Raw genomic sequence first — 14,833 nt, 5'->3', positions numbered from 1 at the left:
TTCACAAACCTCCAGCGCCAGACATCTCTTCACTGATTAACTGAACAAGTCACCATTTTGGATCTCAATGGGAGTTTTGATTTCTCCATGAATGAGTTGGGACTCACCACATGCTTTACTGCTGCTTGGACTCTGCTACTGCTTGTTCACCTGTTCAGATCTGGGGTCATTCTGAAGTGCCTCTGATACCTTTGGAGATGGGTTTGGAGGGTCCCTCTACTTTTCCTTGAATATTTGCACCCCTTTTCTTTTCTCAAATCCAGGTCTCATGGCGGAACATTATTCAGGGTCTACAGCAACTGCTTACATGGCTTAATGAACAGGACTCTGAAAGCCCTTTTGGAAACTGTGAGACCAGCTCCAGCACTGACTACTAGCACCAATATCCCTTCCAGTACTGTATTGTCCTTTGGCACTGATGTCTTCACCAGAGCTGATTCCTTACCTAGCACCAATGTAGCCTTCATTACCAGGACTAATATTGGCACCAGATTCCTCAGATCCGTAGCATTCCAGAGGAATGGGATGAAATCCCCTTTTAGAGGAAGCTAAAATTGTGGATATTAGCTGTCTGAATAACCTCTTTGGCTTAAGAGGCTCTGTTCAAAAACAAGGCAGTTAGGCTCAAACTGTCTGTATCTTGATGCATGATTGGTTTTTGTAATATCATATCCCTTCTCGATGGAAGGTAGATGGGGAGGTCTTTGCATTGGGTCAAAGACATCAGAGAATCAAGGCTTCCTTGATTAGAATCAGAATACCAAAATTACCAGTGCTGCTTCTCTCCTGATCTGTTCTTCTGCAGTATTTTTGTGAGGAGAGGAAAAGGAATGGAAGGCATATAAGAGTCTCTTTTGGCCATCCTTGTAACAAGGCATCTGTTGCTGTGGCTCTGCGATCCCACTGAAAGACAACAACACTGAAACCTTTTGATTCAGGTAGGAGGCCAACAGATCTATCACAGAGAGAGACTACATTTTTTACCAGGAGATGAAACACCTCTAGACATAGTATCCATTCTGGATGACCTAACTTTTGCCTGCTGAGCCAGTTTGTTGTAACATTCAGTTTTGTCTTGGATGTGAATGGAGCGAATTGACTGCAGATTCTTTTTTGACTAAGTCATCATGAGGTGAGCTTCTCTTTGAAGGACTGTAGACCTTGTCCCTTTGGCAATTGATGTATGACATCACTGAGGTGCTGTCTGTCATGATCAGCACTTGAAGTAAGTCCAGATATGGAAGCAGAGCCTTAAGACCATATTGGATTGCTCTGAGGTCTTGCCAGTTTATGCTGCGCTTCCTTTTGTGTTTGGACCAGATTCCTTAGACAGTCCTTGACCAATACTTTCCCCTACACATCCCAGATCACATGTGGAGGGGGCTAGGCAGACCCCCTAAGAAAGGCATGAGGCACACTAAATTTCAAGGCAATCAGAGTAACTGTGAGGATTTTAGAGCAGTAAGAAGAATAATCCTTTTTACAGAAAGGGTTTCTCAACCTTAACTATAGTGGAACTAGCGCTCCACTATAATATTATTATGAGACATCTAATTCTTAAGGAGTAAGACTTTCAATGTCTCGTTAAAACACAGTATGCAAAATTCTTCACCTGAGCTGGGGCATGTAAGAAATTGGGAAGAGTAGCTCAAAGAATGCATGTCAGAAGAAGAAAACAAGGGGAACCTAAGAGATGGTTTATTGACTCTGTTCTTGTGCAATGGTCCCTCATCTACCTATGCCCATTGATTTCTAGGGCCAGTCTTACTGAATTCACAAGCTATTCTATATTTTTTCCTCATTATTCAACCTGTGGCCTTGTGCCTTATTTATTGCACACTTTTCAAACCCTGCTCTAAAGGCAGAATTATGAATTTCCTAAGGGCCTTTTCCATGGTGCTCACCACTGTAGTATCTTAAGTGCTTCACAAACATTTATACATTTATTCTCACAACATCCCTGTGAAGTTAGATGGTATTGTTATCCTCGTTTTACAGATTGTGAACTGAGGCACAGAGAGGTTAAGGTAAAAAATTAATTTGAATTTTGGGTGCCCAATTTGATGCTTAGAACTTGATTTTTCAGAATATTTAGTAGTGTATAGAACTATATATGTTAAAAGCACAGCTCCCATTGACTTCATTTGCAGCTGTGAGTGCTCAGAACTTCTGCAAATCAGACACCAGTGTCTCAAGCTGTGCATGAAGAACATGAGGAACATACACTTAATAACCACCTGTGAAAAGTCTGGTTTAAGTGATTTGCTCAACATCACATAGGAACTTTCGGCTGATACTGGGATATAATCAAATTCTCCAGGGCAGTACTCAATTGCCTTAACCATCAGACCATCTTTTCTCTTTCTGCAATCCGATGCCTTTTTCACTGCGTGTCTTCCAACTTTTGCAACAAATAACATAGAGGTCCTACAGACAACAGCCTCATTCACTACACAAGCCTGATTAATCTGCAGAGCATAGTCCATCCCGTGCACTGAATGATGTAGGGATCCTGTGGAAAAAATAATATGTGATCATATAATTAAAGTCAGTACAATATGTATAAGGCTAAGATTTTGTCACCGATATTTTTAGTAAAAGTCAGGGTCAGGTCATGGGCTTCCATGAATTCTTCTTTATTGCCCGTGACCTGTCCCTGACTTTTACTAAAAATATCCATGACAAAATGTGGAGCTGCTGGGCAGCTGTGGGAGCTTCGCTGGGAGCTCCAAGGGTCCCCATCACCTGAGAAGGCTCAGAACTCCAGGGTCTCCCTCCCCCACAACCAGGAGCTGTGGGGGCCCTCTGCCACCCATGGCAGCCAGGAGCTGTGGGGTACCCATGCTGCCCACAGGAGCTTGGAGTTCGGGAGGACCCTGCCACCTTGGGTGCCAGGGGTACCCACAGCTCCCTGCCACTGGCAGGACCTTACAGCTCCCAGCTGCCTGCAGGCTGAAGTCACAGAGGTCTTTGGAAGTTATGGACTCCATGACTTCCACAACCTCTGTGATAAAATCGTATCCTTAAATATGGATATCACGAGGGGACCAAATTAAGGTAGTATGGCGTACCTTAAGTCAGACATTTCCTAATTTTTGTGAGCTTGACTTTGCAATCTTAACATTCTATTAATTGTGCATATTTGCCTAGGGTTCTTTATTTAAAAAGTAATTGAAAACCAGAAATTCTACATGTGGAATCATATTGACACCTACATGGTACATCAGATCCACTGCACAGACCTCTCCCATTTGGCTAACGAAATAACTGACAACACTAGTAGGTCATCATCCTCCACGTAGGACCAACACTAAAGGGAGATGAAATGTATACTTTGCCAATGGGTTTCACAGTTATTTGCTGACAGCAGAAGAATGGTGAGACTCACTCAAGAAGCTTGGTTTCCATTCCAGGCTCCGGAAGAGTGTATTCTAGTGGGGACAGACCCAGTAGTACCCCTGTTCCCCCTAAATCTGACTCCTGTACTCTCCAGCCTGAACCTGTCCCAAGTCCTGTCTCTTCCTCCCCTCAGCAATTCATCCCAGTGTCGTTGCTCACCCAGTCCGGGTCTCGCTCTCCACGCACCCGTCAAAGTCCCAGACTCCTTCCTGGGCTCCATATCCCAGTCTCCTTCCTGCTCCTCATCCAATCTTAGTCTTTCCACCCACCCACCCCCACACCAGCTCCTAGCTCTCAGTCACCTTACCCAATCAGTCACAGTCTCCTCACCTGATATCCTATTCTCAGTTTTCACCCCACCCCACCCACAGTCTCCCTTCCTTCACCCCCCACACTCCTTATACCAATCTAGTCTCTACTCTCTCTCTCTCTGTTCCACTGCCCAATCCACCTCTTGACTTCTCTGCATTTGAGTCAGGCTGCTTTTTCATACTGGCAGGTCCAGCAGGAAAGTCCTTAAGAGTATAAGAGAGACGGTCTTCCAGATACCAGTTTCTGTGCCCTGACACCACAGTGACCTGCATCAGCCAGGAGCAGTAATTGCAGTGAAAGTCCTGCACAGCCCCATCTGCCCTGGGATGGAGCATGCTCAGTCGCTCCGTTGGGGTGATGCATACACAGTCCAGTCAGCATATAGGAGCCGTGAGGTGATGCAGCCTGCTCTGTGCAGATGAAATCTTCAGGAATCTAACTGGCAAACTCTAACAAATGTCTAATGAGTACATTCATATTGAGATTTTTAAGAGGCGTATAACTTGGCCAAATTTAGGCAGGATTTCCTGGGAAAAGCAAAAAAGCACATCCCTGACACTAGGGTGACCTCCCAATGCCAAACTGTTCTACAGCATGGAGGCACTAGAGTGTCTCAATTTTAAACAGCAAAGAGTCCTGTGGCACCTTATAGTCCTGTGGTACCTTATAGACTAACAGACAGATCCAGATCCAGACTAACACGATACTCAATTTTAAACAAAATACAAATGACAAACAAGACTATTTTAACACAGGCAAAACAAGGTATTTTCCCATCATTCTCAGAAACAGCTGAGCCTCTTTGGCTGAAACTTAAAAAAAGAAAAAAAATCAGCTTGAGGCAGACACCTGGCATAAAAAATTTCAGCCTGAACACTTTTAAGCTGACAAAATTATAAGCAGCTGAAAAGTGGTCTTAAAATGGGAAGTGTAAGGCAACCTTAAGTATAGGCAGCACTACCAATTCACTGTGTCCATAAGAAAAGTGAAATTTATCTCCAAGACATTTGTGAAAAATTCTCTTTGTAGTATTCTTCAATGTGTTTCCTATTTCTTTCATCTTGTTTGTTATACTTGTAACTTGGATCAGCAAGAAACAGCAATAATAAACATTCACTCAGACACCCAATCTTAGCAACATTTGGCTTCCTTGACTGGTGCTGTGCATGCCTCGTGCACACTCCTACACCTATTCGAAGTGTACTGATTCTCACATGCTTATCATAAAGAACAACCAGTTACATAATTTGATGTTGCATCTCCTTTAATTTGGCTTTTTATCATGCCACCGTTTTCCATTAAATATGTCTGAATCATCCTCTCAGTCTTTGAAGATTAAGCTGAATTTGCAACTCTGGGATTGGCACGCATATCCCTACTACTGATATAAATGAGGACAGCAGCCCACAAGAAAATGGGACAGAAGTTCTCATAGGCGATGAAACAAAGAGAGAAATATTTCTCTATCTATACATTTTAAGTTTAAAATAATCCACACTGTGCACTCTATTTCCAGGTAATAAAAGAATTACAGGAATTTACACATTAGTAGCATGCACATTTTTTCTTGCTTATATTAATCATTTTTGCTTACGAAGGGATACTATGGCTTTATCTATATTGCGAGCTAGGATTGTGATTCCCTGCTCATGTACAGATACTCACAGTAGCTCAGTGAGAAGTAGTGCATGTATAAATTGTACTGTAATTGTGGTAGCATGGGCAGCAGCAGTAGAGACACGGCTCTGCTGTGCCAAGGACATACCCACAGTTTTCACACAGGTTTGTACTCAGCACAGCTCAGTAATGCCTCCATTGCTGCTACCTAGTTCATAGTGTAGACAAACCCTATATAAAGGAAGTAAATAGATAGAGCTGTCCTTCAGTGTATTAGCTACACAAATTATGACTGGAGTTGGCACTTCTGCTCCAAGCACACCTAAGTATTCTTTGCAACTGCTACAGTCATTTTAAGGGAACACTGCTGATACAAAGGATTCTGTGGCGCATGTTTTGAAACAGGGATCTAACTGTTAGGTTCAAAGTATAACCAAAACATAAACATGGGTCACTTATTTTAATTTATTTTTTTTGAACACCAGGAGCTTGAATCACAAAGAGACTTGACTGTTGCAGCACCTAACTTTTAGGCTCCCTGATGCCTAGATGAAATTCACAATCCTGAGTTAGGAGACCACACTCCCTATACAATGCATTGAGAAAGTAAGGCACCTAAGAATGGAATTCACAAAAGCCAGCACACTTAGCCACCTAGGCTAGACAGTAGGAAATGCCAAAGAGAGAGGTGGGGCTTAGTGGGGCACACAATCTGTTCCAGATCCCCTCCTGGGAGACCTTGGGCCCTGAATAATATTGCTGCATTCACCCCTCCTGCTATTGCCATTTTAACTTCCCACTCACTTTACTGTCAGGTGCACCTGTTTCTAGTACTGGGACCAAATCTTCTGCCACTTTGTTACCCTGCCACTTCTTAACTGAATTTGCCATGCGATTGTACAGTGAATTATAGGACATCCACACGCCAGATTGTGCTTCAAAATCCTGTGGTGGCTGGAGCAAATCAACACTGAAGCAGCCAGCAATGGAAAAGGCAGTGTATTCAGGCTGAGCACAGGCACAGCTGTGTCATACAGCAGCTAACAAGGAAGAGCCTGACCAGTTCCAAGGAAACTAGGAAAAAAAGCAGGTTTTGTTAAAACAACCTGGGACATTAGGACCAATTTACTTGCTACCTGCAAGTATGGCACATGGATGTTGAGTGATGTGTTGCTTACAAACACAAAAGGAATTTACCCTCAAATGGGAAGGAATCCTCTCTCAGTAGAATTAGGGTGACCAGATGTTAAGGGGGAAATATCAGGACCGCCGCAGGGGGGGTGGTTTTGTTTGGGTTTTTTTACACCCACTTGTCCAGGAGTTCAGCGGCAATTCGGCGGAGAGCCCTTCAGTCATGGTCGTCTTCAGTGGTATTTCAGCTGCGGGTAATAAACCTAGCCGTCAAAGACAGAAGCACTCACTGCCGAAATACCACCGAAGACTATCTGCGACTGAAGGACTCTCCGCCGAATTGCCGTCGAAGACCAGGAAACAAAATATTGGGACAAATGGCTTCCTGACCATACTCTGGACACAGGACAAACTCCTCAAAATCGGGACGTCTGGTCACCCTAAGTAGAATTGAATGGAGTTATTCTAAATTTACGAGTAGAGCAGAATCAGACTCAGTGTTTTTAAACTCAGTATAGTCTCCAGCAAACACATGCACATTCATGTTACTTGCTACTAATATTAACTGGACACATAGTTGCTCTCCTACACTGCTGATACCTTCTAGCTCTTTCTGCATTTCCTTTTCTGAGGATTTTCTTACTAGGAGAGGAAAATGCTGCCCCCCTTAACAAAAACATTTAATTTTCTCCTGTTGCTGTTAGGCTCCAACTGCTAATCAAAACTGCAACTGCCCTATTTATTTCCATTATCCACATCCATAAAACCATGGAACTTAAACATGTAACCCTTCTGACAGGTGTTGTTGGCTGCAGAAAGGGTCAGGTTCAAATATCCGGGTGTTCCTCTTAAAACTAAATATTATCAGCTCCAACTCCTGAAATCTTGGAAGAACTAAATACCTTCCCTGCATGCCTTGAATGGGCAGTATTTCCCCTCTCACGAGCACTGAGTCTGTGTATAAAACAAAGAAAACTTCACTGGGGGAAAAGAAATACATTATTTTGGGACAAGACAACATCTGTATGTTTAAATGAATAGTAAGTAAAACACCAGCCCCTCAGCATCTTAGAGGTAGCCCTTTGCCTCAATTTGGTGCAACAGTCCAAAAGACATATGTTGTTTTGACTCCTCACTTCTTCCTCTTCCCCTTCCATACTCTCATGATCAGTAGTTAGTGAAGTCTCACAGCCCAGGAATGCACGCAGGCAGGTCCATCTTCTGCTCCTAGGCAAAAGAGCTGTCTGGCTTCCATCGAGAGACACCTTGCTACTGCCCCTGTATCATCTCTTGCCATGCCACCGCCTCTATCGGTGATGTCATCTCTGTGCCATCTCCTTTAACTGCCTCTGCATCACCTCTCTCCACCACATTTAGACATGATGCTGTCTCTGCAGTGTGATCTCTTGCCATGCTGCCACTTCTAACTCTGATGCCATCTCTGTGAGATCATCTCTCACCATGCCACTGCCTCTAATTCCAATGCTGCCTTTGTGCAGCCATCCATTACAGTGGTTCTTCAAGATGCTGTAGTCAGTATGGATCCCACTGTGGGTGAACATGAGCCCCGTGTACACAAAAGCAGATTTTTTAAAATAGCAGGGGCTACACAAGTACCCTGTGCAGCCTCATGCTCCTGTGTAAGGGAACAAAGGGCATGGCAGATACATTCTGTAATCCATGGCAATATCTTTTGAGATGAGAGAGCTTGGCCTTTTGAAAGCCCAGCTATAGCCAGAAATAGATGAGTTGACAGTCTGAATGGTTTTGTCCTGTCAATATTCTAAAACAGAGTCCTGGATACATCTAATTTGTGTAATTTCTTTTCTTTCTCAATGCTAAATATGGTTTCAGGAAGAATCCCGGTAAATTGATGGATTGCGTCATACGAAATTTGAAGACCACTTTGGGGATAAGTTTCCAGTAAGGTCTCGCGCTGCCTTGTCCCTGTGGAATGCTGAAGGGGAGGTTCAGCCAAAAGCGCCTGAAGCTCACTCACTGTTCTGGTTGAAGTAACAGCTACTAGGAAGATCATCTTCAGAGTGAAGTGGTGTAAGAAACATCCTGCGAGGCTCCAAAGGAGACTTCACAAGTCTCAGGAGGACTGTACTGATATCCCAGGCAGGACTCAGTTCTCTGACTGGTGGTTAAGTGTGTAGTAGCCCTTTAAAGAATTTTGATACTGTGGGGTAAGAGAAGACTAAGCATGATTGCACAGCTGGGTGATGTGCAAACATCGATGTAAAGTAGATTTTAATAAAGCTGAGAAAAAGACCAACCTGCTAGAGGTGTAGTAGGTAGTCAAGAATCTTCAGTCTTGAGGATTGAATTATGGGCAGCTCAGAGAGACCTAAACCTATTGAGGACCTCTCATTTTGAAAAGTGCATTTTTATGATAGACATCTTCCTGCTTTTTATCAGGATTTCCTGGACCTGTAGGGAGCAGTCCCTATCCATAGTCCTCAGGCGCACTGACTTCAGGTCTGGATGGAGCATTTAGTTGGAGTTCTGTGAGATCAGATCCAGTCTGTCTGGGAGCTGGATGAGACACTGAATGGAAGAACTGCCTCAGCCAACATGGAAGTACTGGAATGATCATGGTTTTAGCTTTTTTTATCTTGGAAATCACCCTCAGAATCAGGGAAATTGGTAGAAAGGAGCATAATAAGCCTCTGTTCCACTGATGAAGGAAGGCATCCAATAGTGACACTGTACACAGGCTTCTCCTAGAGTAAAAGTTCTGACATTTTGTATTGTCCTTGGTGGCAAACAAGTCTATTGGGGGGGATCCCCACTGATCGACTAGCTCTTCTGTGATGGATCTGTGCAAGGACTATTCATGGGTGATCACTGATTGCCTGCTCAAGAAGCCTGCTAAGTTATTGCTGACTCCTGGGAGACAAAGGGTCATTGGAGTTACCCTGTTCTGATGGCACCAGTTCCAGAGGTCAAGGACTTCCAGGCAAATGGGTGTGGAGCACTCACCTCCTTTCTTATTTATGTCATGCATGGCTGTCATGATGTTTGTGAAGATATGCATGATTGAGTTTTGGCAGCCCAGCAGGAATATTATGTATGGCATTCTCACGGTTCTGAGTTCTAGAAATTTATCTGTAGCTCCATGTCACTCGGGAACCAGGGTTCCTGGATTTGTAAATTGCCCAAGTGAGCTCCCCAGTCTGTCCACAATTAATGTCTTTGTCAGGGGATGGAACGAAAAGGGAACTCCTTTCTGTATGTTTGAGTTCTAACCTCCAGCCAACCCTGCTATGATAGGATGGGGTACTAAGATCTTCTTGGGTATTGCCTGTTTCACAGAAGAACAGACTTAAAGGGGCCACCGATGAAGTCTGGCAAGCGGTAAGAGAGCTCAGGAGGGTTGTGGATGCACTGCCCTTTATGCTCTTTCAGAGGAACACAAGGAGGCACAGGGCACCTGAGCAGCCCCAGTGGGCACTGTTATTAAAAACAACCCAATCTTGAGTGCATGTGGCATATGTGCACCTAGAGTGGAACCCACACTGACACATACTCAAATAAAAACTAGTAGATATAGAACTCTTAGGTACTTATATGGCCCCCATCACCATAAAATTAGAGCACATCACAATCTCTAATGGATTTATTCTCACAACACCCTTATAACATAGGGAAACATGGTGCCATCCTTCCTCTATCAGCCATTTTTGCAAAATTGACAGGGACAGGAGGACAGGCTCTATAAACAGAACCATTCCTAGTCTTCAGGACATAACTTCAGCATTCCTATATTACGGATGCCTAACGCCAACTGTGAAATCAAAAGGAAACTTTCCACAGAAAAGAGACTACTATTCCCTTATATGAGAGCATACCATGCTATATTTAAAAAGAAAAGGAAACATTTTATCCTTGGATTTTGTATATACTGTAGTACTTTTTAAAATTCTGCTCCCTATATAAACAGCCGTAAGGTTTAGCCACTGAAATCATTGAAGCTAAAGAAAACAGCTTAGGCTACCAGGGCCAGCACTCTTTTTCCAAATTCTGATACCCTGTGTGGGGATTTATGAACTCCAGTAGGATGGGGATCAACGTATCTTTGTCATTTTTTTTGGACTGCTTTAGGCAAGTGTTAAGAACATGATCACATTGATGGGAAACAGCCAAGAGACATTTTATAACAATTCAGCCTTAAAACGCGTTGGAGATATTACGCATCTGCAAAATTAAACAGATACTTTATCCATATGCTCTAGGTTTGAGGTACCAGAAAACATTCCAGCTCCATTTGAGAGAGAAAGACAGAGAGTGTTAGTGATGCACAGATGCTTTTTCACAGAATGTTTCCTCTAGTGTATTGACTTGACTTGGTCTTGTGTTTTGCTACTGACAAATAAGTGGCTCCATAATCAACTGGATACTAGGTCCAATCTGGTTTTGTGTGAGCTTGTGCTGAATTTGGAGCCAGCTTCCTAGCCAGACAGCAGGCAGACAAGTTTTTATATCTGACCCTTAGAGGGTGCAAGGCCCATAGAGTAACCTTTTAGTTTTCTAATAGGTCAACAGAAAGGAATGAATCTGTTGCTGTCTATGGGGATTTACAGGTGTTAAGTTAGCCACTGGAGGGCTCCTCTGGTGTTTCCTGAATGAGACAGAAACCTATTGCAAAGTATAGTGAAAATTTTTATACCAAAATCTAATATAAAAACTGAGATTTCCTGAAGTCATTTTCTTAGTTGATAGCAAGATACTCATACACACAAAATACAAAATACAATATTTTCATGACAATACGTAGTAATATTTGAAAAAATTAAGTACTGAAAATAGCGAAAGGACAATAAAACATGCACAAATTCTAAGAAAATTAAAAGATTAACCACAGCTACTCCTCACTCATGATTTGAACGTACTACCTTTCTAAGATAAGAAAAGATAGTATCCAGTACTAGACATACAGTATGTCATAGCATGCCGTGAAATTCAGAGGAACTGTTTTTCAATGGAAATGTATTGAAAAACGCAAGGAAAAATTAATAAATAAATCAAATATAAGTGATACTGAATTCATACATAGATCTATCTGTATACATGCAAAATGTCGTGCTAATTAAATATAATATAATTTGTATTTAACTTCTTCAATAAGAGAGTGAGGAGGAGGAGGAGGAAAATTTCTAACATTTTAACCACGTGTTAAAGTGGGGCAGTGCATGGCAGAATACACCTTCATCTCCTACTTATCGTAAGTAATTATTAAAGAGTTACTGCCCCAGCTGATTTGGCCCCAGAGAATGCATTTGCATCCCTAAACCATAATGTTATTGTGATGCTCCATTGCAAATATTGTGACTCTCCAAGACAATCATACAACATTATTACACCAAAGGACTAAATTCTGCTCTCCTTACTCATCTAATCCCATTGAAGTCAATAGGACAACTGAAATGAGTAAAGCAAACTGGAGATGTATGGAATTTGTGCCCTCTACTGCCTTTTTGGAAATGCCTGTACTTTAACTCTTGATTTTATCTTTAAATATCTTCATAAATTGAGCACTATTAAAATTATTTTATTTGCTGGGATATTTGTGATTTGGTCCATGCCCAAGAGGAAAAAAGAGCTACAGTTTAGGGTTTTGAGGGCAATATCCTATCAAGTACAGCCCTACAGAGATAGAAACAGCTCAAGTCACTACCGTGGCTGTCAGTCAATGTGAGATAATCAGTACAGACCATCTGATACACAAATCCTTTTCAAAACTTCAATCTTCCTCTCTGATTTGTGGCCTGATTCTTATTCATACTGAGTATTATTTTACTGTCCAATAGAGTTAGGCTGCAGGAAGCTGGCCTTAAATAATACACACAGTAATTTTTCCTAAGCTGCAGTTTGTTGCTCAGACCTCCCAGATAACTGAGACAGAGACACAGATTAAGGGGGGAAAATCGCTATTAACATAACCCAGCACAATATCCTGCAAAATGTTGTTACCAAATGTTAAAATTCGTGAGAGAGTGGATATAGGGGCGTTGCATTCCTGGTATTTTCCCAATAAAGAAAAAATACATTTTCATTTTGTCGTGGAGATTTATTTATTTATTGTGCGGGTGGGGTATTTTATTTTTAAATTAAGAATGAGGAAGGAGAGCTGATAAAAACCTTGGCATCTCTTAAAGATGTTTTATATATTCTATGCCATCTAAAAATTCTCTGCAGCCACATTCCACCACCTAATCCAAAAAAAGTACTGAAATGCATCTACAACTTCAAAAATATTAATGCAGTACTCCCACATAGAACATTTTTATAGAAGTGTTCCATTAAGGAACACAAGAAGCTATAGAGAAAAGAAAGTAAAAATACCTTCTTTTAATAAAATGTGCTAGTTTAGGGAAACAATATCTCCTTATCTCTCTCCAACCAAATATGCATTTCAGGTATGAGGCATTTATTGCCACTCCTAAAGGCTCTGTATGATTGAAATGCTGTTTGCCATTAAGTCAACTACAACTGTTTTGCTAAGGACACTGAATTTCTGAACAGCTTCTCGTCTAAGCCACTCATAGCATTCTACAGGCAGCCAGAGGAAAGAGCCTCTTGCTACAGACTCAAACTATCACTTATACCAGGTCTGAAGTTAACCAAAGGTGGTGGAGAAATCCCTTCTAGTGTATTTCAGTCTCTCATTTTTCTTTAATGTGGTTTTTGCTCTTGTTTTCCATTGTTTTGCAGATTATTATTTTAGGCTTGTTTTTCCTAGGTTCATTATCAGACTTATTTTTCATATACGTACACTTTCTAACATTTACAGCAACAATTACTCAACAGTGACAACAGCTGTTTTGTTTACTCCACACTATCATTTACAGTCTAATTATTCACTGGTGACTCAATCGATCAAACTACATGGCCTTTTATACAGAGACAATTCTGCGTGCTTCTCTACATCCTACTTTGCATATCCTGTTAAAATAAATCAAAGGTAAGATTTACCTGTAGAAAGTTGGGGGGCCAGCTTCTCTCATCCCAAAGCTGCTCTGATCGTTTTCAAGGTAGTAGGGTACCTGTTGGCTGTGGTGATGGATGAAGGGCGAGAGCTGTGGCGCCGTTTGTAAGAATACCACAGGGCTTGGAGGGACATTGTTCAGCGAATGAAACCCTCCCAGACTGCTGGACCCAAATGATTCAGAAGCAGGGGCATAACTGAGGCTAGTAGAGCTGTACACAGGAGCGGCAGTGGCAAAGTCATAAGTGGTGCCTTCTGGGTAGTTAAAAACCCCTGTCTTGTTGCTCTCCACATACATCTCACTGAGCGACCGATCCAGGGGAATCTTCAGCTGAGGTCTGCTCAAAGTCTCCAGTTCAGTACCTTGAATCTGGTGCAGCAGGGCAACGCCAGAGGTTTTGGTATGAAGGGTCATGGTCATTGTTATTGGCAGCAAGCAACTGGCATGTCTGTTTTTACTGTCAGCAGAGGGATCAACAGCTGATAGTCCACCTGAAAAAAGAGCAGAACCTGGTGTCAGCCTTGGCAAAAATCATTTTAAGGAAGCATTGCACAGGTATTCAGCTGGTCTCAGCAAGGACGAGAATACAATCCAATGCAGCATGAGCAGTGAGAAAACGCTCTCTTTCTCTCTGCCTGTCTCCCTCTCTCTCTAACTTTTAAGTACTCCTCATCTGAGCTAATATGCATTACAAAGGTGCTGGCCATAGGCCAAGAACTCTTGCCTTGCACTGACATTGGTTTAAACATCTCTTCAGAAACAATTAGTTTTGGAGTGATACCAAATAATTGTTCTACTAAACTTTACTCCTATTAGTTGTTTAATTTTTCACTTCATGGGGTCCTGCTGCTCTAGGGTGGCTAAGGGAAAACTGCTTATACCAAACTAGGAAGACTAGTCCAGTGGTCAGTAAGCTTGCTGCTTTTATGCCCCCGTCAGGCTCCAATCTATCTCTGTTTATCTCTACTCCTGTTTGATTCATTTTCATGTTTGCTAGAAATATGTAATGTGTACATTGTAATGACCCTGGGTAGGACTACACTGTAACTGAGATATGGCAGAGCAGAGTATGTGTGTGTGTGTTTGTGCAGCCAGCCAGTCAATAAAACTCTATTTAACAGAAATCAATGGATGGGTTCTATCTATGTAGGAGAAAAGTCATATATAAATGTGCTAAATTATAATGATTCCTGGTATTTAGCTGAAGTGTAAAAAGTAACATGAAAAGGCAGAGGAAACCTTTAGTTAAATTTTTCTGGACTTTTCTGCCTGCTTCTTGTTCAACATGTAAAATCAAAGCAACATAAACTTAAACATGAAACAAGACATCTTTCAGACCATCATGTAAAACCCAAGACAGTTAAACAAAATTCATGTTAATT

The 14,833-nt window shown here is 42.0% G+C and overlaps 1 protein-coding gene across 1 annotated transcript in view; it reads right to left on the bottom strand.

Moving 5' to 3' along the window:
• Positions 1-13,939, bottom strand: part of ESR1 (estrogen receptor 1) — a 177,119-nt gene extending 163,180 nt beyond the window's left edge. Inside the window, exon 1 of the mRNA XM_030556594.1 lies at positions 13,438-13,939. Coding sequence (XP_030412454.1) covers positions 13,438-13,871 — 434 coding nt within the window. The 5' untranslated portion in view covers positions 13,872-13,939. The remainder of the gene's footprint in view (positions 1-13,437) is intronic.
• Positions 13,940-14,833: the final 894 nt, after the last annotated feature.

Source organism: Gopherus evgoodei, chromosome 3 (genome assembly GCF_007399415.2).
Source record: "Gopherus evgoodei ecotype Sinaloan lineage chromosome 3, rGopEvg1_v1.p, whole genome shotgun sequence".
NCBI lineage: Eukaryota > Metazoa > Chordata > Testudines > Testudinidae > Gopherus > Gopherus evgoodei.
Note: the sequence above shows the minus strand (reverse complement) of the source record. Positions and strands in the feature narration are given on the sequence as shown.